The sequence below is a fragment of the Moschus berezovskii genome, chromosome 3 (assembly GCF_049115385.1).
Source record: "Moschus berezovskii isolate FMDL1 chromosome 3, NW_MosBer_1.0, whole genome shotgun sequence".
Taxonomy (NCBI): Eukaryota; Metazoa; Chordata; class Mammalia; order Artiodactyla; family Moschidae; genus Moschus; species Moschus berezovskii.
Window position 1 is genome coordinate 43,989,744 of NC_142462.1, and position 25,081 is coordinate 44,014,824.

Here is a 25,081-nt window from a genome sequence, read left to right on the forward strand (position 1 = left end):
AGTAAAAATGGCAACACTTATCATTAAAACACTTTGTATCTTTTAGCAATGAATAAATAATACTTGAAATATCTGTTAAAATGTATTCACTTTAACAGTTTTTATTATTTATAGTGATGAATTTGAATTTTTTTAGCACTCTAATATGTTAATTAAACCAAAGCCAAAATTGATTAGGCCAATTATTGAAAAACCACTCTAATAAGTAATGCAGTATTTATTATGAGAAGTCAGATTATTATCATTTAGCACTAACTGGTCATTGAGCTGTCTTTTTAGGGACCTCTAAGTACTAAAGGCTTCCTCATGGGAAGATGATGAGCAGTCAGGCTCTGAAGTTCAACTACCTTTGTTGCTTGGCAACATTGCTTCCATTTTGCTTGAATATTAAATATTGATAGTAGTTCCTGATTTCATGACAAGAATGAGAAAAATTTGTCATGTCAAAGTGTAATTTTTCTTCTTTTTTGTTTCTTACTGGATGAAAGATTCTTCAATTTCTATAGTGCTTTAAAATTTTCAAAAGTTTCACACAGATGATTCCACATAACCCCATAATAATCCTTTTTTGCTCCTACCCCTATCCCATCCCTCCCCCATTCTCTCTTCCCACTGTTTAACCACTCATTTTGTTCTCTATATCTGTGAGTCTGCTTATTCTTTTGTTATATTCTAGTTTGTTGTATTTTTTAGATTCTACATATAAGATAGATAGTGTTTGTCTGACTCATTTTACTTAGCATAATGCCCTCCAGGTCCATCAATATTGCTATAAATGGCAAAATTTCCTTCTTTTTATTGCTGAGCAGTATTCTACTGTATATACACATACCACATCTTCTTTATCCATTCATCTGTTGACAGACACCCAGTTTATTTGCATACCTTGGTAGTTGTAAATAACACTGCTGTGAATATGGGACAGCATGTTTCTTTTTAAGTTAGTGTTCTTGGTTCTTTTCTGATATGTACCCAGGAATATGGTTGTTCTGATTTTAGTTTTTTGAGATGCCCCCATACTGTCACATTGATACTATTTTTAATTTAGTTTTTTTTTGAGACATTAATAATTGAGATTAGAAATAAAAATAATCCAACCCAATGATTATTATATATATATTTTTTAATGATACAGGTTTAGAATAAAACCACCTTCAGAGCTTCATATATTTCTAAAAAATTCAATTATACATTTATATTTTATCTAGTTTCTTGAAATGCATTTGAATATATATATTACTAATGCTATAACAATAAAATAAATTTTAAAAAGCTGACATCAAAATGCCATTCTTTCTATTCAATTACTGATTTAATTTATTAACACTAAACTCTCTTTAGATCTATTTAAATTGTGGTGTTCTCTTTCTTTCAAAGATGTTGGAACTGTTCTTAAAGTAGTTTCAATTCCTAAGGAGACATGGCATGATTTAGAAGAAGTTCTGCTTGAAGAAATGACAGTTTTTCGGGTGAGTGCTGCTTAATTTCAAGTGTCAACAAGTTCACTTGTATGTCCTTCCCCAAGACAGCTGCACACTGATCTTGGTGTGGACAAGTAGTCTAGCATACCCTTCTAATTAGCTTGTCAATTAAAAAGCCAGACACTAGTCAAAATAAACCTTGAAACTTTCAATGCTAGTTAAACCTAAAAATGTAAAGAAATATATCCTTGGCTCATATTTTGTTTTCTCAGTGATAAATTATATGATTTTCATTTTATACTATTAATATAAGTTACCTCACTGAACAAACTCTGTGTGCTTTCTGCCTCCCAAATCCCTTCTTTCACACTTTATGGTATAACTGAGGTGACAGATAACTTCCATGAATGTATTAAAGAAATACATTAAAGAAATACATTCAAAATGAAGGAGTGAAGACATTTCAGTAATTTTTAAAATCTTATTTGTGAGTTGTTTTATCGCATTTTTTCTAAAGAAATCATTTGTTAGCAAAAGAAAATGTTCACAGTTTTTATATCACTGGGGGAAAATTTGTTACGAATTCCTAGTCTTCACAAGTAAGAAAGGTACTGGTAGTTGTCCCTTTTTCGTGAATCACTTATGGCTCAGCTAAGTTTATACAAGACTGGGGGTAGAGACAGCAGTTTATGTGTTGCAGTGAGAGAAGAAAACTAAAGAAATTTTAAGATATACCACAGTTTGTTGTTCCTTTTAGAAAATCAGGTAGGAGGAAGTTTGAATTAAAGCACACCTTGATATGAATTATTTATGAGATGGTGTAATCACTCACCTAGAGCCAGACATCTTGGAATGTGAAGTCAAATGGGCCTTAGAAAGCATCACTACGAACAAAGCTAGTGGAGGTGGTGGAATTCCAGTTGAGCTATTTCAAATCCTGAAAGATGATGCTGAAAAGGTGCTGCACTCAATAAGCCAGCAAATTTGGAAAACACAGCAGTGGCCATAGGAATGGAAAAGGTCAGTCTTCATTCCAATCCCAAAGAAAGGCAATGCCAAAGAATGCTCAAACTACCGCACAATTGCACTCATCTCACATGCTAGTAAAGTCATGCCCAAAATTCTCCAAGCCAGGCTTCAGCAATATGTGAACCATGAACTTCCAGGTGTTCAAGCTGGTTTTAGAAAAGGCAGAGGCACCAGAGATCAAATTGCCAACATCCGCTGGATCATGCAAAAAGCAAGAGAGTTCCAGAAAAACATCTATTTCTGCTTCATTGACTATGCCAAAGCCTTTGACTGTGTGGATCACAATAAACTGTGGAAAATTCTGAAAGAGATGGGAATACCAGACCACCTGACCTGCCTCTTGAGAAACCTGTATGCAGGTCAGGAAGCAACAGTTAGAACTGGACATGGAACACCAGACTGGTTAAATAGGAAAAGGAGTACCTCAAGGTTGTATATTATCACCCTGCTTATTTAACTTATATGCAGAGTACATCTGAGGAACGCTGGGCTGGAAGAAGCAAAAGCTGGAATCAAGATTGCCAGGAGAAATATCAATAAGCTCAGATATGCAGATGACACCACCCTTATGGCAGAAAGTGAAGAGGAACTAAAAAGCCTCTTGATGGAAGTGAAAGAGGAGAGTGAAAAAGTTGGCTTGAAGCTCAACATTCAGAAAACAAAGATCATGGCATCTGGCCCCTTCACTTCATGGGAAATGGAGAAACAGTGGAAACAGTGTTGGACTTTATTTTGGGGGGCGTCAAAATCACTGCGGATACTGATTGCAGCCATGAAATTAAAAGACGCTTACTCCTTGGAAGGAAAGTTATGACCAACCTAGATAGCATATTAAAAAGCAGAGACATTGCTTTGCCAACAAAGGTCCATCTAGTCAAGGCTATGGTTTTTCCCGTGGTCATGTATGGATGTGAGAGTTGGACTGTGAAGAAAGCTGATTGCCGAAGTATTGATGCTTTTGAACTGTGGTGCTGGAGAAGACTCTTGAGAGTCCCTTGGACTGCAAGGAGATCCAACCAACCCATTCTAAAGGAGATCAGTCCTGGGTGTTCATTGGAAGGACTGATGCTAAAGCTGAAACTCCAATACTTTGGCCACCTCATGCGAAGAGTTGACTCTGGAAAAGACCCTGATGCTGGGAGGGATTGGCGACAGGAGGAGACAGGGAGTACAGAGAATGAGATGGCTGGATGGCCTCACCGACTCGATGGACATGGGTTTGAACGGGAGTTGTTGATGGACAGAGTCCTGGCATGCTGTGATTCATGGGGTCACATAGTGTCGGACACGGCTGAGCGACTGAATTGAACTGAACTGAAAAGAGAAATGATGCCTATCAAAGGTGTTATTTCAGTTTTTGATAGAAGAAGTTAAAAACAATCAGACATTTATAACTAAAAATAAATTGATTTATTTAGTGAACAGAAAATGAGAAATGTTGGATCTAGTCTCACAACTTAAAATTACCTCATTTAGTCTCCAGGAATCTCAGACACTTTATCTATCAAGTGAAGCGCCTGTATTGAAGTTTTCAGTTGATTAAATATTTTGATTGTAAGCAAAATCTTTCCAAGACTTCTTTTAACCCTGTACTTACTAACTGAATAGGGCTCTTGCTCCCTATTTCAGTAATTGTTTGAAGAGAAAATAGAGTAAAATATGGCAAGTTCCTAAATGATATTGATTCGAGTAAAATTGTAATTAGCTTTGAAACATGTAACTGGTAAGTCATGACACAGACACCTAATAGTAACTAAGAAATGTTCTACTGAGAAAGTCTTAGGTTCTTGAGTCATACCTCCATAATAGTTCTGTTTAGACCACAAACAGTACATCTGAGCTTTTTCATCAGTATAGACAGGGAAAATAATACCCATCTCACAAAGAAGCTAGAATTAAAGACACTATCTGTGGAATATCCAGGACAGTGCCAGTTACTGTGCTCAGAATCTTATCATCAATATAATTTTATTTGTTTTAGTTTGCCCACAGTGAATATAAGCTGCATTTACAGTAGCTTTCTCTGCTAATCCTTGGTTTAAGTCTTAAAATCACACAATCATTATAATTCTACTATGATTTTTAAAAATTAAGCACTTGGACCTTATTTTGTCTGTTATAGAATGATGACTAATCCCTATCTTTCACTGCCTCCCATTTCAGAATTTACACACTGATACTATAGCCTACAAATTCAAAAATACAGTTATCTAAATGGACGGTGTCAGTCATATAGAGTCCATTTAGATATAGCAAACAAATTATGGGCACTAAGAGGCAGATATATAAATTTCTGTCTTATATTCATTATTGGGTTTTCAGAGCCTAAAATATGTTTTCAACGAGCATTTGTTAAATGAATAAAGAAATCAGTATTTATGCAAAAAATGAAATATGAAAAATTAAGGAGTTTAAAGTCTTCTCTAGGGAGACCCTCCTTAAAGTGAGGTGCCAGAGTATGAGGAAGATAAACCAAGAACAGCAACAAGTTATCCTGCTTGATTATATCCCATATTATTTTTTAGTAGAAAAAAAATTTACCAGTTATTTGTTTTTGGAAATCTATTTTGCCACCACCATGCAAATGAAGTTATAGGAGATACTAAAATATTATGTAAACTTTAGAATTTCTTAATTATTTCCAGAATCTTTTACTTTTGGATTTGTCATAGTTCCTCTGCATATTCCCCCTCAGTTACTGTTTATTATTATAACAAGTATCATTTACTAATTCAACTCTAAACAAGTATGTCCACTATTGTTCTGGCACAGTGCTAAGTTCTGCTGAATCAGGGATGAACACTATAAACATGGTCTCTGACCTTACCTAGCTTAGAGACTCTTTTTAACATATTATCCCTCATAGTTTCAAGTACTTGATTTATTATTAGTACAATTAAGTTTTATCTTGTAGAACTGTATTGCTATGTCATGCCATTAAATAATAAGATTCTTTTTTCTATGATTTAATCATTTTCTGGCATTTTATGAATCAGAATGTATATAATTTTGTACTAATGCTATATTCTAGCTAATTTTCATTCCTTGTATCTCTGGGATTTTAAGTTTATATTTCACATCTTAACTAGATTTTTTTTAGTAAATCAGAACAAGTTTTAGTTTAAAAATGCCACTTCAAACTGTTAAATGACTTTCAGCAAAATCTTCAGAGATGGGAAGCCAACAATCTTGCAAGCACAAATATTTAATGTCTACTAGATTTTATTAGTGTTTTGCAGTTTCCAAAGGATTACACAATCTAATTATACCTGTAATAATTACTGAATGATTTCTGCATGGTTTAAGATGTCATGAGAGAGGTTCTTTATCAGTTTTTAACAATTAGGTATAAATAAGTAATAATATGCTTTCATGGAAATGATTGTTTATGAGTTTATGATTTTATGAAAAGATTTTTTGTGACATAGGGATGCATCTTCCTCGGATAAATACTCCATTTTTCTCCCATGTTCTCTGCTACGCATTGTTGTCATTATTATTTCTTTGGCACTCAAGTAGACAAAATGTATTTGGGCAGAGTTTAAACAAATATTTACTTTCAACATTCTATTCTATCAGGCAAAGTTCATACATATATTGTGGGGAGCAATTGGAATATTTCACTGTCAAACTTTGTTTAATTTTGCAGAAGGAGGGCAAAAAACACAACACATTAAAGCTATTTCTATATATACTGAAACTAGCAGAGAAATGTTATAGTTTCCTTATTTTTATTTGAGCGTTGCAAGTTACTACATTTAACATAAAATTTAAAAGGGTTAACTGAAGCACTGTGTTGATTTGACAAGGTGAATAGAGAAGGAACAGATTTAGGGTCCTGGTGGTATCTGATCCTCTTGGATTTTAAAAAGAAAGACATTAATGTCAACCAAACAGTTAACTTTACCATAATATCATCTCCAGGAGACCATATTCATTATGTATCTTTTCTAGACTGAATAACCAACCTCATAAAATTCTAATTTAAAGCCAGTACTGTGTCCATTGCATTTTGAGGTTGGTTTTAGGAAAACACCCTGGCTAATCACAGGACATTCCAGTGGTTCTAATTACATCTAAGATATTTTTATTCAGGGTGAAATCAAATCCCAATAAGAGTATAGTAGGAAAAATATTCCTCAGTGATAAAATTTCCATTTTATAGGAAAATTTTAGTGGAAAGTAAAAGATGAAATAAATTGGCTTCCCAGGTGGCTCAGACAGTAAGGAATCTGCCCGCAACGCAGGAGTTGCAAGTTTGATCGCTGGATTGGGAAGATCCCCTGGAGAATAGAGTGGCTGCCCACTTCAGTATTCTTGCCTGGAGAATTTCATGGACAAAGAGTCAGACACAATTGAGCAGTTAACACTTTCATTTTCATAGGACTTTAGAAATTACTTTAAATAGCTATCATATATTCAAAATGGTATTAAAGTACTAAGACACAAACCTCTTTCAAATATTATAACATAAACTAGTGTTTGAATCTCAATTACTGTGATATTCCAGACAAATTGGTTAGTCAGTTGAGCCTCAACTTCTTCATTTCATCACTTTTTTTGTTTTTCTAATTAAGGTTACTAGTCAATTGTAGCTGTTAATAACTAGTTAAATAAATGACAGTCTCATTTAAAGTAATTGCTTGAAAATTCTAAATCTATACCTTGTTACAAATATTCAAAAGCTATGAAAAGTAGAAGTATGCTGATTTTTACTTTATGCAATTGAGATTTTTTTTTTCCAAGTCCAAGGAGGGTTTTACTTTTGATACGGTGGTTGATTACATCAAGTTGGAATGCATTTAGTACAGCAGATTTTATTTATACTGCTATTGACTGCAAAGGATTGCAAGGCATTTACATAGATAATGCATTCATTTTAAACCCAATTGATGCAGTATTCCATGAACAGCTGAGCAAACAAATGAAAGAGTTTAATTTTCATTCAAATGTAAAACATAATTGATGCTTTCCAAAACCTAGTCTGTTAACTCATTCTAAAGGAGCTTCAGCATGCTTAGCATCCAGGGAGCGCTGTCTGATTCTCCTGGGATCAGCAGGTTGAAAAGCTCTGCAAGTGTGAAAGTTTAATAAGGACTAGATTTAAAATATCTGAAAAAATATATATATAGCAAATTAGAGTCATAGAAAACCTTGAAAAGATGCTAAGTTTTTAATTTCATTTTTACTCAAACTCCAGTTCAGTTAAATTTGCAATTAAAACCAGTTTCATGAAAAAATGCTTATAGAGCTACATCTGTTTTAAATGGAAGTCATATTCACTACCAACTATGGCTCAGAAAAAAACATAGCTTATTTAAATGGATGTCATCTTAATATATTGTCTGTTAAAATTCAACCACAGGCAGCATATAGCACATCCTATTCTGAACTATTTCATGGTCTAAAATATAAGTAAGCTGCTTTTAATAAAGAGATTCTAGGATCTTATTTAAGAACATTGAAATCATTATATGGCACAGTGGAGTTTCTTGTGTGTTGAGGTTTGTTTTCTTTTACAGTTTATATATAGAGTGATCATTTCAGTATACCTTACAGACATTTTAATTTTGTATTGTCAATGTATGTGAAATGTGTGAAAATTCACCAGCTTCACTTATAGATAGTTTCACTGAAGTTGTTTGAAAAGAACCTAGATATAGCTAACTTTCATTTTAATTATACTACCTGTTAATTCTCTAAGAAGTACTTTCCTTTAACCTTGGCTATAAAATTTATTTCACGAAAGTCTCCATGAAGTTAGCTGCTTATGTACATAACAACATAACCATTTTCCCTGTGAAACTGTTGGAATGGAAGAAGCTGCTGTGGAATATTCTTCTGCTTTAAATTCTTTGTTTGGATTCACTGATTCCAATATTATGTAAGCCTAAATGCAATAATCAGTTTTGTCTTTTAAAACTAAAAATCTGTGATAACTTGGTCCCTTGATTTTTGTGATTTGATGGAATAAATTCCAAAAATCTTATTTCTATATAGAGAAAATTGATAGATATTCCTTTCATCATAGTTGTCTTTATGATTGATAATTCCTATAGAAAATTGTTATCTTTAATATCAGTAAGCTATGAAAATGGGTAACTATGGGGCAATTCTAAATTATCCTATCAAATTAATTTACATCCTAAATCATTTGTCTCATTTATGTCTGAGGCAGGTAGTCTTAAATCTGTTAAGAAAATGCTATGCTCAGCTTAGATATCAGGGTTCGAAGTGGAAATCTGCAATTCTATAGCACATAGGAAGTAATTAAAACCGCAAGAGTGGATAAGCCCATCAGGAAAAGAACGTAGCATCCAAGGAGGAGTGGATAGAGTCAGTAAGGGAAGGCAAACATATGAAGAATGACTAGAGATAGAAAAAACTCTGAAAAAATTAAGAATAGTTAATAAAGAGTTGCAAGGCATAATGAAATATAAATAGAGGAAGCAGTCAAGAATTGAGTGGTCACTAGTGCTATATCAAACAGGAAGTCCAGTAATAATAAAAGACTGAAAGCTTCCATTCAGCACTACATGCTATCAGTGAGTCCTCCTTCTGAAGATCGTAGGCCTCTCTAGAGTAAGGCCTGGACTCAGTGGGCTGAGGGGTGAGTGGCACTTAATGAGACATGAACAAGTACATATGGAGAGTACAGAAGAATCAGATTAGTTTCAAATAAAATACATATAAGCTTGAGGGTTGAGGGAAAACTTTTTTTAAAAGTCTCATACAAATTCAGTGGAAGGAACAGAGTATAATGAAGAGAGTAAAAGAGATATGAGAGAAAGGGGGGAATTTGTAGGGAATTCATTTGTTCATTCCCTTATTTAATAATTATCAAAAACTTGAAAATATAGTTGTCCTTTGAACAGCTTTGGGGATTAGAGGCACCAACCTTCCGTGCAGGGGAAAATCTGAATATAAGTTTGCAGTGGCCCTCCATTTCTCTGGTTTTGCCTGCGTGAATTCATCCAACTGTTGATGGTGTAATACTGCAGTATTAACTATTGAAAAAAAATCCCTTTGTGGACCCACAAAGTTCAAACCCCTTTTGTTCAAGGGACAACTGTAGGATAAGCAATCTCAGGTATACGGCAGTGAACTAAACAGCCAAAAATCCCTGTGCTAAATTAGCGTTGGGTGGTAGGCGATTGGGGAAGGCTTGGGGGCAAGGAAGATAGTTAAGAAAACATGACATGCCTCTTCCGCTGTCCTCACATCCTATCAGCCTAATCTCTAATTCCCACTGTGTATCTTTCACTTTTTTTCCCCATACTTCTCTGACAGTCAAAAGGGCAAGCAAGAGTCGCAGCTAGGGGTCTGGGAGATTTCACAGCCCTGTGGGCATGCAATGAGTAACTTTTCTTGGTACTAACCTTAGTGGATAGCTTTGAGAGAGTCATTGGCTACTATCCTCAGATTTTCTCTCAGTGATGACTTACATGACCAGTCTTTTTATTGGCTTTTCCTCCTTCCTCTCAGTCCTTCTCCCTACCTTCAGATAAGAACTTTGAGGTATGGGAAGAAACGCGTAAGACACAAGATAAAAATCACCTATAAATCATATACATACAAAAAATGTCATATATGTGTATTTCTAGATAGTGATAAGCGCTGAAGAGAAAACCTGAAGCACAGGAAGGATATGGGAATGTGTATGTGTGTGTGTGTTGAGGATATGTATGCACATGTGAGAGATAGGAGAGGTCTGAATAAACACCATGTGACACACATGTTTGTAAAGTATTTTACATTTATTAATTAATTTAATCATTAAGGCAATCCTGTGTGGAAGATACCATTGTATTTATTTTTCAGATGAGAAAGTTAAATTAGAAATAGTTTCTATACCACACCTAATATCAACCTTCTGACAAGATTTGTGTTACTACCATTTGAATTCATACAGTTTGACCCCTGAGTCCAACTCTTTACACTTTCTTCAGGGCATGACTTCAGGTACTTACAGAGGGAGAACTTTTAGGATTTTGTTCATCCCGTCTAAACCTCCTTCTCATTCCCTTTCTCTAAAACCCCCCAGTCCATCTCTTGTTAGTGTTGTGTTTGTCACTGATGAAACAGGATGGATCGGAGTTCAGTGAAAGTGAATCTAAGAGAACATACTCAAATGTGTTTAGGTAAAGAGTATTTTGGTGGTCTGAGTTCATCAAAGAACAGCATTTATTTATGTAGCCTACATATGCTTATAATAGGGTTTAACAGAGTAATAAGTGTGCTGGTGATTATTTCTTCTGTAGTCATAAATTCTCTAAATTAGTCTATTGATAGAAAGTAAAGAGATTACGTTCTTCAGCAGAGACCTGAATGTAGACCTTTGTACCTTAAATAGTCATTTTAATAATAATGAAGTAATATCATCTCAACCAAGCTCTCACAGTTCTTGTCAGCAGGACACCAGCTCTATACCCTTAGCTCATCCTAGGAGCTGGTCTGACATTCTCACCTCAGCCACAGTGTTCTCCAGTTAAACATACAAATTTTCACAGAACCCCAACATCAGACAGGGCTATTCACAGACCATGATAAACCAAAACAGTAACAAGTTCATTTTGTAATCATGTCTGAACACAGAAAAGAACATAAACATTGTCCAAACCATAAAAATGAACAGTCTCCCTATCTGCCCTAGTGAGTGATTGCTACTTTCCCAATAACTGCTCTACTTTCACTCTGTTTTTTCCTCCTTCTAAATAAAACTTATGAAGATACCTAATCATAGAATTACCTTTGCTTTGTGACAGCATCCAACGTAAAGCGAAATCCTGCTTCCTGGAACTCCCTCAGATCACCCAACACAAGTCCAAAACATATTAAGTCCTTTCCCTCTCTCTCTCACTGAGTCTCCCCACAGTCTCCTTTATCATAGTAAGCAGCCACCCAACTTGATCCACAGGTATGTTCTTCATGGTTTTTAATTGGAAAATGCACTTATTGTCTGCTCCACACATAGAACACTTGTCTATGAAATTTCTTTCACATGTTTTTTTTTCCCAATTATGCTGCTTCTTGTAGGCACTGAAGTTATCTTTCTGAAAGTTTATGTTGGCATTCTGTAATTTTTCTAATTGACTGAATATTTCACATTTTCTTTTTCTTCTTTAGGAACCAACTACTATTTCAGCAATGGAGCTTTCCACTAAGCAGGTAATAACATTATACATTACAACTGGTGATCTATATTTTGTTAACTTTGTTTCAAATAGATAAATATATTTATGTTCCATCAATTTATAGGTTTATTAACAGTTGTTCAAAAAGCAAGAGGAAAAAATATATTCTTACTATAAATAGCAGAATGAAAGCTAATTTCATTGCCCTCATGCTTTTGACCAGTCTCATATATGTCCTATGGGTTTCCCAGGTGGCGCTAGTGGTAAAGAACCTGCCTCCCAATGCAGGAGCCATAAGAGAGGCAGGGTGGATCCTTAGGTCAGGAAGATCCCCTAGAGGAGGGCATGGCAACCCACTCCAATATTCTTGTCTGGAGAATTCATGGACTGAATAGATTGGCAGGCTATTATCCATAGGGTCGCAGAGATTTGGGCATGGCTGAAGCAACTTAGCACCCTTGCACACATATATGTCCTATAGATATATTTATTAATATGCATGCAATGTTGCTTCAATTGTCTCCGACTGTGACTGACCGTATGTACTAGAGCCCACTAGACTCCTCTGTCCATGGGATTTTCCAGGCAAGAATACTAGGGTGGGTTGCCATTTCCTTCTCCAGGGAATATTCCAAACCCAGGGATTGAACCTAGATCTCCTGAGGCTCCTGCATTGTTGTAAATTTTCATTTATAGTATTTCTTTCTTGGCCATTGTAACATAATTTCCTCAGTAATAACTGATATTTTTATCTGTATATCCTCAGAAATAACATAGGTGAATGTTTCGGAATACAAATAAATGTATAATTTAATTTACATGTATAAACAAACTGTATTATACAGGCTAATAAAATCATGCACTGGACAGTATATTTTTGGAGAATTTTGACTTAGTTAATTTTACGTTTTCAGTAGTATCATGTGCTGGAGAAAACATTTAGTTTGGCTAAATAAAAAGGGAAACAGCAAAACAGTCCCTGCAAATGATTAATTATTAAACTCCTTGAATTCAAATCTTGAGGAAAGCATGTTAATAGCCTTCTCATTCCTGTTGAATGAATGCTTTAGCAGGACTCTTAAGAAATGCAAATAGAGTCTAAATGCTGAATGATAATAGCAAAGCAAATATGATTTTAACTTATAATGAGTTATCTTTTCTGCAAAAATGTTACCTAGCCTTTCTATGAGTATATCAAAGTTAACTTTAAAAAAATGACTTGGAACCTGAGTTGAAATTAATTATTAAATAATCTAGGAGAAATAGTCAAAAAGTAGTTGGGAGCTTCTCACTCTCTGAAGTGAAAACTTACATACAAAATTGCTTGATATGAGACTGATTTGGCAGATTTCTGATGGCAGATCTTACTTACATGTTTTATCTCTAACCATGCCATTTTTTGTCATACAAAATGCTAAAATACTGTGCTAGTAAGACTTAGTAGATACCTTTTCAACACATTTGTATCAAAATATACTGATAATCTCCAAGATATTTAGAGAAATCCAGAGTGCAGATATTATTGACCTGATACTGTCATCTTATACTTCATAAGTATGTGTTCACCTGTTCTTGTAATCTAAAAATTGTCAAATGTTGGCAAGGAAATCCGGGGAGTTCCAGGATGGAAGCTAGACTGGGATATTCTTTTCTATAATGATTTTTTAAACTATTTATTTATTCTCTGCTGGACTTCGTCAGTCTTTATTACATTGCATTTAGTTTTGTAAACCGTCTCTTTTCTGTTTTAACATTTTTAAACCTACCTTAAGAATGGCCCATTAAATGCAATACATTTTACCAAGAAACAAAAACAATTTATCAACCTAAATGCTAAAGCTGAAACTCCAATACTTTGGCCACCTCATGCGACGAGTTGACTCACTGGAAAAGAGTCTGATGCTAGGAGGGATTGGGGGTGGGAGGAAACGGGGACGACAGAGAATGAGATGGCTGGATGGCATCACCGACTTGATGAACATGAGTTTGAGTGAACTCCGGGAGTTGGTGATGGACAGGGAAGCCTGGCGTGCTGTGATTCATGGGGTCGCAAAGAGTCGGACAAGACTGAGTGACTGAATAGGTTAGAAGAAAGTAATTCTAGCCTTCATTTTCCTTTACTGGAGTTTGATTTCATTCAGATGTGAGTCAATTTCTTTTATGCTCACGGAAATTTTAAAAGTGAGGCAGTAGTATCAAGAGGGACAAACGTGTTGCAACTAATTTTCTGGATAAATGGACTCATATCCTGCTTATGACCTGCAACTTGTTAAGAAGGATAGTGAGAAAGCCTGTGGTGATGTTAAATTGGGCAGAAAAAGCACATCAGGTTATTTGCTGGTGACTGGATTATGCTCAATGGTGCCTGCAAGCCTCCTCTACATTTCATTTAGATGGCATAATTTATTTGCAAATTATTAATAGTACAGCGGAATAATTATAAAATGAAAACTACATTGATTGTATTAAATTTTTGCCATTTTATCACACTTTAGGTTTTCATTACAATGATTTCAGTTGCCATATTTTTTATTTCATGTTTTTCTCAGGTATTATTTCTCCAATTTTCTGCCAAAGGGATCTGACAGATGTAGAATTTATTACTTGGGTAACAACTCCTTTATTACTCAATGCCGTATTCTTAGAAATCTCTAAGTATGAAGTTTTTTCATGCTTCTTAAAAGTTATTGGTCAAACATAGAACTCTTTTTCTTATGTATGACCAACTTCTTCAATCGCTTTTTAAATAGTTATGTCCACAGTATATGGTTTGGCATATCTAATATTCACCAATGCCAGACATGCTTCTAGATACTGCTACCTCATTTTAACTAATTTATCATTTAAATATTATGGTTGTTTCATTTTTTTTATCACATTGAGATTTCTTGCCTTTTTTTTTGCCACTTAATTTTTTTTAACTGAAGGATAATTGCTTTACAGAATTTTTTGGTTTTCTGTCAGACATCAATAGGAATCAGCCATAGGTACACCATGTCCACTCCCTCCTGAACCTCCTTCCCATCTCCCTCCCCACCCCATCCTTCTAGATTGTCACAGAGCCCCTGTTTGAATTCCCTGAGGTGTATAGCAGGTTCCCAGTGGCTCTCTATTTTACATACGATATTATAAGTTTCCATGTTACTCTCTCCATACATTTCACCCTCTCCCTCCTCCCCATTCAATCTAAGTTCATTTTATTTTTTTAAGGTGCTTTTGGAAGAGAGAAATACTAGAAGGCAAAAAAGTTCTTTCCATTAGTTGAGTTCTCTGTTAACAGTTAATCATAATTTGAGAAATATTATCATATGCAGATTCTGTAGATGGTGTAAGAGGGGTCCAAATAAGTCTCATTTTCTCTCAACAGAAAGGCTTAATAATATTTCATCTTTTACTCCCAGAAACTTTAACCATCATTTCTTAATTTGCTGTGGTTTGTAGCATCTTTCAACATATAAATACAAGGTGAATATACTGAGAAGTTGAACATCTGTATTGTATACCATATTCCATATACTATACTGGAATATTATTTAAAATAAATATTCTTCACTTTACTGAAATGAAATAAATAATATTTGTCAGGATTACTACCTCCATAATAGTTTAGTTTTTATTGTATTATTTCTTCCCCCTTTCTTTTCCCTGTTTTGTGTTAACATATAAGTAAGTTGGTTAGCTTTAAGCATATAATTATTTTCTATAAAATGCTCCTTACCCTCAATAATTTCTAGATTCTAATAGATACTTTATCTTCATTCAAATATATCTGCTATATGTAGTCCATCTTTGAAAGCCAACTAGAAATGTGATTTTAATTATATCCATTACTTACTAATAGGCAACTTGTAATACTAAAAGAGCACACCATGGTTCCAAGATGGTCTTTTCTGTAACGATTCTTTTTTATAGTGGAGAAATTAAAATACACTTTTGGGGTCTTTTTTATATGTACTGTCCTGTTTCAGTACATAAAAATTTTCACATTTATTTAATATTTATTATAATTATTCAATCATCTAGTACAAGAAAAGGGAGCTAGTATAGTATATAATTTACTATATATTGATAGTAAAATGTAGAACAATCACAAAACAGTTTTATTTGTATTTCATTTTGTGTTTACATAAAGTTGCAACTGATATGGTACATTGGGCACCTTTGTTAAAGGTATTTTTTTACTTGTATCAAAAACCTAAATTAATCACTGCTAGAAAGCTCTTTTCCCTCCAATTCTGGCTCCTTTGATAACTTCAAATTCATTGAGAATAATGCCAGCATAGATGTTTTATTTGGATGCATACTTTGAAGCTCTAGTTAAACATGCTTATTTTATGAATAAGGAAGTTAAGTCTTAGGAAAATTATGTGAACAGCCCAAGGTCAACAGAGAGTTAATGTCAGGCAAGACCTAGAATCCAGATATGTGCCCAATATCCCACTTTTTTTGACAACATTTGAGCTTTTTGTTCAAGTCCATGGCACCAACCAGTATGTACTTGATTCCCCTATATGATGATATTTGAGTGAGAAGTTAATTGAGTACTTCTGTTTAAAGTAGTCTTCTGGAGGTAAAGATAATTAAAATTTAGCAAAGCTTCTTACCAATACAAGAACCAAAACTTCACCGTTTCCCTTCTTATAGGAGGGCAAACTGAAAGTGAAAGTACCCAAGAGTCAAAAGCAAAAGATCCCTGCTTCAAAACCAATCAGAATATATGGCAGGGTAGGTAATCTGGTTAATCAAAATTATAAACAGCAGAAGTTTAAAAAGCAAGCTAAGGGCAAACTGAAATTGAAAGTACCCAAGAGTCAAAAGCAAAAGATCCCTGCTTCAAAACCAATCAGAATATATGGCAGGGTAGGTAATCTGGTTAATCAAAATTATAAACAGCAGAAGTTTAAAAAGCAAGCTAAGAGCAAACTGAACGCTTGGACTTTACATTGCTCAGTAATGTCATTTAAAATTTTTTTATTTTTATGAGATTTAATTGACATGTAACTACTACTGTCTTCCTTCATCTTCCCTTATAGAATATACCTGTCTCAGTCAAACATATGAATTTTGACCTTGCTATATTTTAGATGGTCACATTTTCTGCCAGGCCTTTGAAAAAATTACCAGAAATGAAACATTTTAAACCCACAAAGATAAATGTATGCTTACCCATCACTTCATGGGAAATAGATGGAAAAACAGTGGAAACAGTGTCAGACTTTAATTTTTTGGGCTCCAAAATCACTGCAGATGCTGATTGCAGCCGTGAAATTAAAAGATGCTTACTCCTTGGAAGGAAAGTTATGACCAATCTTGATAGTATATTAAAAAGCAGAGACATTACTTTGCCAACCAAGGTCCGTCTAGTCAAGGCTATGGTTTTTCCCGTGGTCATGTATGGATGTGAGAGTTGGACTGTGAAGAAAGCTGATCGCCAAAGAATTGATGCTTTTGAACTGTGGTGTTGGAGAAGACTCTTGAGAGTCCCTTGGACTGCAAGGAGATCCAACCAGTCCATTCTAAAGGAGATGGAAAAGTCTCTGATGCTAGGAAAGGTTGGGGGCGGGAGGAGAAGGGGACGACCGAGAATGAGATGGCTGGATGGCTTCACCAACTCTGTGGACATGAGTTTGAGTGAACTCCGGGAGTTGGTGATGGACAGGGAGGCCTGGCGTGCTGTGATTCATGGGGTCGCGGAGAGTCAGACACGACTGAGCGACTGAACTGAACTAAAGCATAACATTTTCTTTTTTTTTAAGGAAAAAGATATTTAAAAAACAAGGTAATTTTTGTCATAACAGTAAACTCTTTCCACAGCAACAACTATATATTGGCTCTACCACCGGGGTCACACAACTCCCTTTACACAGATGTGATATTTATGGGAAAGCCTGTGCAGAGTGCTGCCTTGCCCGAGACCCTTACTGTGCCTGGGATGGCTCCTCATGCTCTCGCTATTTTCCTACTGCAAAGAGGTAGGAGGACTATTATAAATAAATACTCTGTTCGACATTTATCTTACCTGATTTCATTTTTGGGACAGCTTCTTCATATAAGTACATCATCTCTTTTTTTTCTGTGTGTAAAGCAAAGTGTTACAATTCAGGGAACTCTTAGACATATCCTAAACGTCTACACAAACTTGGTTTACTTTTGTTTTAGAAAACAAAAACACCATCTTAATTTGGCAAAATAATCATTTCAATGTATTCTTTCCTACTCACTCAAGGCTACCTGTTCCCCTTGAAATACTTCACCAGTATTTAAGAAACAAGCAATGATAGAAGAAAGTAATATATAACACTTACTAATATAAACCTAAAGATTAATGGTATGCACATCAACCTATTGATACATTTAATAGAAATTAGTATAACTACACTGATGCATTACAGGGGCAGTAAACTTTGCTTTGTTTTTTTATTGTAGCTAATGTTTTACAAGAAGCTGTGAACATGACATTTTTCATTGCTAATGAGATGTGTTCTACAACATTTGGATCATTTTAAATGTTTTAGAAAATATTAGGGAAAGAAATAACCCAAATATCTAATTAAATATTTTGATTACACATTAGATATTATTGACTGTAGGATTAAATTATCTACAACTTAAAACTTTCATATATTCAGTCCATACAGGTTAAAACACAGTTACCTTGTTAATAATAATATTAAATATAAATGTATTAACCTATTCCATTTACTAAATACTCGATTTTCTTAAGCCTTCAGTATTCAGAATTGAAACAACGTATTTACATTACTTTCATGTACCTATTGACTTCGTTGGAAGTTTAAATTTAAAACAAAACTTAGTGTGCAGATAATGTGTTACTGATCAAAGAAACTCTGAATATATTAATAAATAGCAATATAATCTTGTCACAGCAATAAAATTAAATTAATTAAGAATAAGGTTTTATGCTTCTTAAATCATTTAGCTCTGGAGGGCTTTATTGCCTGAAAGTGTGGAATTCACGTTTGAACTAAAAATGTATATTAATTTCATCCCATGTGAAATGTATATACCATTGCCTAATTTAGTAATAATTCATTTGAATTTTAAGCTTTTCTTAATGAAAAATAATATAAAAATAACATCATAACTAAATCTGTAATAAGTTAAAACCTGGATATTATTATATATTTAAAATGTTTACTGCATACCTAGAATCCAAGATTGAAGGATTGCAATTAACACATTTTTGTTGTGCCTTGCAGATTTTACCCAATCCAATTTCATGTGTCTTTTAAAAGGATGCTTAGAGGCCTTAGAATTTATATATTCTTTGTGATGGCATTTTTGAAAAGCCTAAATGGCAGTAAAAAAAATTCCGTCCCAAATGCTTTGTGGTTCGTGTTTCACAAGTTCTTTTGTTGGCTCAATTTTGAAATGTGCACCATCTGTTTGATAGTGTCACCAATCCTACAAATAGAAATTTATAAATACTTAGGACTTCTAAATTTATGAATACAGTAACAAATTCCACGTTTGCAGTTCTCATTGGCCCCTGTGAGAACTTTTTTCAGTGTTGCTAACTAACTTTGCAGCAAGATAATACCCATTAAAATAGATGCGGTATGCTGCTGCTGCTAAGTCACTTCAGTCGTGTGCGACTCTGTGCAACCCCATAGACGGAAGCCCACCAGGCTCCCCCGTCCCTGGGATTCTCCAGGCAAGAACACTGGAGTGGGTTGCCATTTCCTTCTCCAGTGTGTGAAAGTGAAAAGTGAAAGTGAAGTCGCTCAGTCGTGTCCGACCCTTAACGACCCCACGGACTGCAGCCTACCAGGCTCCTCCATCCATGGGATTTTCTAGGCAAGAGTACTGGAGTGGCTTGCCATTGCCTTCTCTGAGATGCGGTATACAGTTGGGCAGTTGCCCCCAGTCTTTTCCAGTCAGTTACACATAAGCAGTCTCCATTTTTAGCCTTTTACTTGAACTACACACCTTGTTTGCACCACAATGGCGGGAGACAACCTCCTTATTCCCAGTTAACCGTTGGCAAATTGTAGAGAAGGTGCCCAGAATGTAATATAACAAACATTAGCTGAGCAGTAGAATGCAGGAGAATTTAATTTCGGTTTATAGCAAATTTGCTTTTCTTTTAGAGGTAAGTTCATCTTTTCTCTCACCTTCCTCTTGTAAAAGAAGACTTGCTCCTTAATATTTGTTGTTATTTTGTCCTTTTACTCACTTCATAAGTAAATTGGTGTGCAATCATAACTATGTAATCATAAAAGAAACATTTTATTAAAAAAAGGTTGATATAGCAACCAAAAAGAAAAATTATAGACTAAATTACAATATAATTCTTTGTCTTAATACTATAATTTAACAAAAATTAATTTAAGGAATTATGTATAAACATTAAGACAAAAATTCATATGATTTTTAATTTTCAATCTTACTCCTTCATTAGTGATTAGGGGGAAAAAAGTTTCATTGTATTCACTGAATAAATGGGTTGCTATTCTATATTTTGTGTTTTTTCCTCAGAATTTAAGATTTTTAGAATTTTGAATTTTTTAGATGTTAGGTTCTTATTGATTGACATTCAGTAGCAAAAGAACCCATGAATTTCCTGTTATCAATACCTTGAAAGACTTTTAATGCATTGTTATTTATTTAGTGCATTTATATACTATTTTCCATTTTGATCATCTTGGAGACTGCTCTTACAGGTATAATGAACTGCTTTAAAAACTCCTTTAGTCATATATAGATTCATCTCTTCTAATAAACTGCTGTGATCTTTGATTTTGATTCTTCTCAATTCTTAATGACAAATCTCCAAGAAGGAACAGAGATACAGTAATACCTTTTAAATATAATTGTTTTAGACGCACAAGACGACAAGATATAAGAAATGGAGATCCATTGACCCACTGTTCAGACTTACAACACCATGGTAAGTTACAACATTTTTAATCTTTCAACTTGCTAGCACTAGGATAAAACCAAAAGCAGCAATACATATGCTTACACATCATATACCTCTGCCAGAACACTTAAGAGAAGTGCAACTGAAGAGAAAGAACATCTTGTGGAAAAAATTATAATGAACGCAAAGCACTGAATTATGTTTTATTATTACAGGTATGATAAGTTCAAGATATAGACCCTTATGAGACTTCATGCTCAATTTTCAAATGTTAACCAAAAGAAGTCTGGCTTAAGTATACGCTTCTATATATAGTTGCAACCTGAGTAGTAGGCAACAAATATATTCATTTAAATATATCCAAGAAGAAAGTGCAGTCTTAAACTAAGCCATGCAAATTTTTCATTTATATGCTGATAGTATAGACCCAGTACATTATTCCTGAGTATCCTACTCAAGTAAAAGATAGTTTGGATGACTTCACACTGATTTACCAGTAGGACATTCCCCTGAATCGGGGGATTTTAGATCAAGTTCATTTTGTGCTTTCTAAAAGATGTCAAGTTGCTTATTTAATGATGAAATATAAACCAATCTTTATTTAAAATGAAATAAAATTATAGTATATCCCATTCCCCCCACTTCAACCCTTTACAGAAAACAAAATTAATTAGGCTATGCTTCCCTCTGCTGGGAAAACTCAGCAATGACATCACTGCTTATGAACAGCTCAGTTAAAAATGGCTAAAATATCAACTGTAAATATATTATGTGTAATTTGACATAATTATCCTTCTAACTTAACTAATTATCCTATTGATATCCTATTATCCATAATTATCCTCTTGACTTTTTGGGTGCCTTTTACATTAATCTTAAAAGAAGATATACTGTTTTTATCAATTACTTGAACTTGATCTCCTAATTCTGTGTAAAGAATATTCATGGGTAATTCAGTTCAGTTCAGTTGCTCAATCGTGTCCGACTCATTGTGACCCCATGGACTGCATGCACCATGCCAGGCCTCCATGTCCATCACCAGCTCCCAGAGTTTACTCAAACGCATGTCCATTGATTCTGTGATGCCATCCAACCATGTCATCCTCTGTCATCCCCTTCTTCTCCCACCTTCAATCTTTCACAGCAACAGGGTTTTTTCAAATGAATCAGTTCTTCAAATAGGGTGGCAAAAGTATTGGAGTTTCAGCTTCAACATCAGTCCTTCCAATGAATATTCAGGACTGATTTCCTTTAGGATGGATTGGTTGGATCTCCTTAGAGTCTTCTCCAACACCACAGTTCAAAAGCATCAATTATTCAGCCCTCAGCTTTCTTTAGAGTTCAACTCTTACATCCATATATGACTACTGGAAAAACCATAGACTTGACTAGACAGACCTTTGTTGGCAGAGTAATGTCTCTGCTCTTTAATATGCTGTCTAGGTTGGTCATAACTTTTCTTCCAAGGAGTAAGCGTCTTTTAATTTCATGGCTGCAGTCACCATCTGCAGTGATTTTAGACCTAAAAAATAGTCTGTCAGTGTTTCCACTGATTCCCCATCTATTTGCCATGAAGTGATGGGACCAGATGCCATGATCTTAGTTTTCTGAATGTTGAGTTTTAAGCCAACTTTTTCACACTCCTCTTTCATTTTGATCAAGAGGTTCTTTGGTTCTTTTTCGCTTTCTGCCACAATGGTGGTGTCATCTGCACATATGAGGTTATTGATATTTCTTCCAGCACCCTTGAGTCCAACTTCTGCTTCAACCAGCCCAGCATTGCTCATGTACACTGTCGCATATACTCTGTATATAAGTTAAATAAGCAGGGTGACAATAACCAGCTTTAATATACTCCTTTCCCTATTTGGAGACAGTCTGTTGTTCCATGTCCAATTCTAACTGTTTCTTCCTGACCTGTATATAGATTTCTCAGGAGGCAGATCAGGTGGTCTGATATTTCCATCTCTTTAAGAATTTTCCACAGTTTATTGTGATCCACACAGACTATGACTTTGGCATAGTCAATAAAGCAGAAATAGATGTTTTTCTGGAACTCTCATGCTTTTTCGATGATCCAGTGGATATTGGCAATTTGATCTCTGGTTCATCTGCCTTTCCTAAATTCAGCTTGAAGATCTAGAAGTTCATGGTTCACGTACTCTTGAAGCCTGCCTTGGAGAATTTTGAGCATTACTTTGCTAGCATGTGAGGTGAGTGCAATTGTGTGGTAGTTTGAGCATTCTTTGGCATTGCCTTTCTTTGGGATTGCAATGAAAACTGACCTTTTCCAGTCCTGTGGCCACTGCTGAGTTTTCCAAATTTGCTGGCATGTTGAGTGCAGTACTTTCACAGCATCATCTTTTAGGATTTGAAGTAGCTCAACTGGAATTCCATCACCTCCACTAGCTACCTAAGTAGTGATGCTTCCTAAGGCCCACATGACTTCACATTCCAGGATGTCTGCCTCTAGGTGAGTGATCACACCATCGTGATTATCTGGGTCATGAAGATCTTTTTTGTATAGTCTTCTGTGTATTCTTGTCACCTCTTCTTAATATCTTCTTCTTCTGTTAGGTCCATAACATTTCTGTCCTTTATCGAGCCCATCTTTGCATGAAATGTTCCCGTGGTATCTCTAATTTTCTTTAAGAGATCTCTAGTCTTTCCCATTCTATTGTTTTCCTCTATTTCTTTGCATTGATCACTGAGGAAGGCTTTCTTATCTCTCCTTGCTATTCTTTGGAACTCAGCATTCATATGGGTATATCTATCCTTTTCTCCTTTGCTTTTTGCTTCTCTTTTTTTCACAGCTATTTGTAAGGCCTCCTCAGACAGCCGTTTTGCTTTTTGCATTTCTTTCTCTTGGGGATGGTCTTGATCCCTGTCTCCTGTACAATGTCACGAACCTCTGTCCATAGTTCTTCAGGCACTCTATCAGATCTAATCCTTTGAATCTATTTCTCACTTCCACTGTATAATCGTGAGGTATTTCATTGAGGTCATACATGAATGGTCTAGTGATTTCCTTACTTTCTTCGATTTAAGTCTGAATTTGGCAATAAGGAGTTCATGATCTGAGCCACGGTCAGCTCCCGGTCTTACTTTTGCTGAGTATAGAGCTTCTCCATCTTTGGCTGCAAGGAATATAATTAATATGATTTCGGTGTTGACCATCTGGTGATGTCCATGTTTATAGTCTTCTACTGTGTTTTTGGAAGAGGGTGTTTGCTATGACCAGTGCATTCTTTTTGCAAAATCCTATTAGCCTTTGCCCTGCTTCATTCTTTACTCCAAGGCCAAATTTGCCTGTTACTCCAGGTGTTTCTTGACTTCCTACTTTTGCATTCCAGTCCCCTGTAATGAAAAGGACATCTTTTTTAGGTGTTAGTCCTAGAAATTCTTGAAGGTCTTCATACTGTTCAATTTCAGTTTCTTCAGCATTACTGGTCAAGGCATAGACTTGGAATTACTGTGATACTGCATGGTTTGCCTTGGAAACAAACAGATATCTTTCTATTGGTTTTGAGACTGCAACCAAGTACTGCAATTTGGACTCTTTTGTTGACTATGACAGCTACTCCATTTCTTCTTAGGGATTCTTGCCCACAGTAGTATATATTATGGTCATCTGAGTTAAATTCACCCATTCCAGTCCATTTTAGTTCTCTGATTCCTAAAATGTCGACATTCACTCTTGCCATCTCCTGTTTGACCACTTCCAATTTGCCTTGATTCATGGACCTAACATTCCAGGTTCCTATGCTCTTTACAGCATCGGACTTTGCTTCTATCACCAGTCACATCCACAACTGGGTGTTCTTTTTGATTTGACTCCATCTCTTCATTCTTTCTGGAGTTATTTCTTCACCGATCTCCAGTAACATATTGGGCACCTACCGACCTGGCGAGTTCATCTTTCATTGTCCTATCTTTCTGCCTTTCATGGTATTCTCAAGGCAAGAATACTGAAGTGCTTTGCCATTCCCTTCTCCGGTGGACCTGTTTTGTCAAACTCTCCACCATGACCCGTTCATCTTGGGTGGCCCTACACCGCATGGCTCATAGTTTCATTGAGTTAGACAAGGCTGTGGTCCATGTGATCAGATTGGTTAGTTTTCTGTGATTGTGGTTTTCAGTCTGTCTGCCCTCTGAGGTAGAAGGATAAGAGGCTTATAGAAGCTTCCTGATGGGAGAGACTGAGGGGGAAACTGGGTCTTGTTCTGATGGGCAGGGCCATGCTCAATAAATCTTTAATCCGTTGATGGATAGAGCTGTGTTCCCTCCCTGTTATTTACCTGGGGCCAAACTATGGTGGAGGTAATGAAGGAAATGGTGACCTCCTTCCAAAGGTCCCCTGCATGCACTGCTACACTCGGTGCCCCAAACCCTGTTGTAGGCCACCAGCAACCCATGCTTCTGCTGGAGACTTCTGGACACTCCTGGACAAGTCTGGATCAGTCTCTTGTGGGGTCACTGCTCCTTTTTCCTGGGTTCTGGTGCATGCGAGGTTCTGTTTGTGTCCTCCAAGAGTCTAATTCCCAGTCCTGTTTAAGTTCTGGCAGCTCTATGGTGGGGTTAATGGCGACCTCCTCCAAGAGGGGTTATGCCAT

At 35.5% G+C, this 25,081-nt stretch overlaps 1 protein-coding gene across 2 annotated transcripts in view; it reads left to right on the forward strand.

The window, feature by feature from the left end:
• SEMA3A (semaphorin 3A) overlaps positions 1-25,081 on the forward strand; it is a 267,472-nt gene that overhangs the window by 215,341 nt on the left and 27,050 nt on the right. Inside the window, exons 12-16 of one of the 2 annotated variants that reach the window (XM_088833878.1) lie at positions 1,378-1,469; positions 11,577-11,618; positions 16,229-16,309; positions 17,399-17,556; positions 20,428-20,495. In XM_088833878.1, the coding sequence (XP_088690004.1) occupies positions 1,378-1,469; positions 11,577-11,618; positions 16,229-16,309; positions 17,399-17,556; positions 20,428-20,495 (441 nt within the window). The remainder of the gene's footprint in view (positions 1-1,377; positions 1,470-11,576; positions 11,619-16,228; positions 16,310-17,398; positions 17,557-20,427; positions 20,496-25,081) is intronic. The other variant, XM_055420630.2, reaches the window with a different exon arrangement.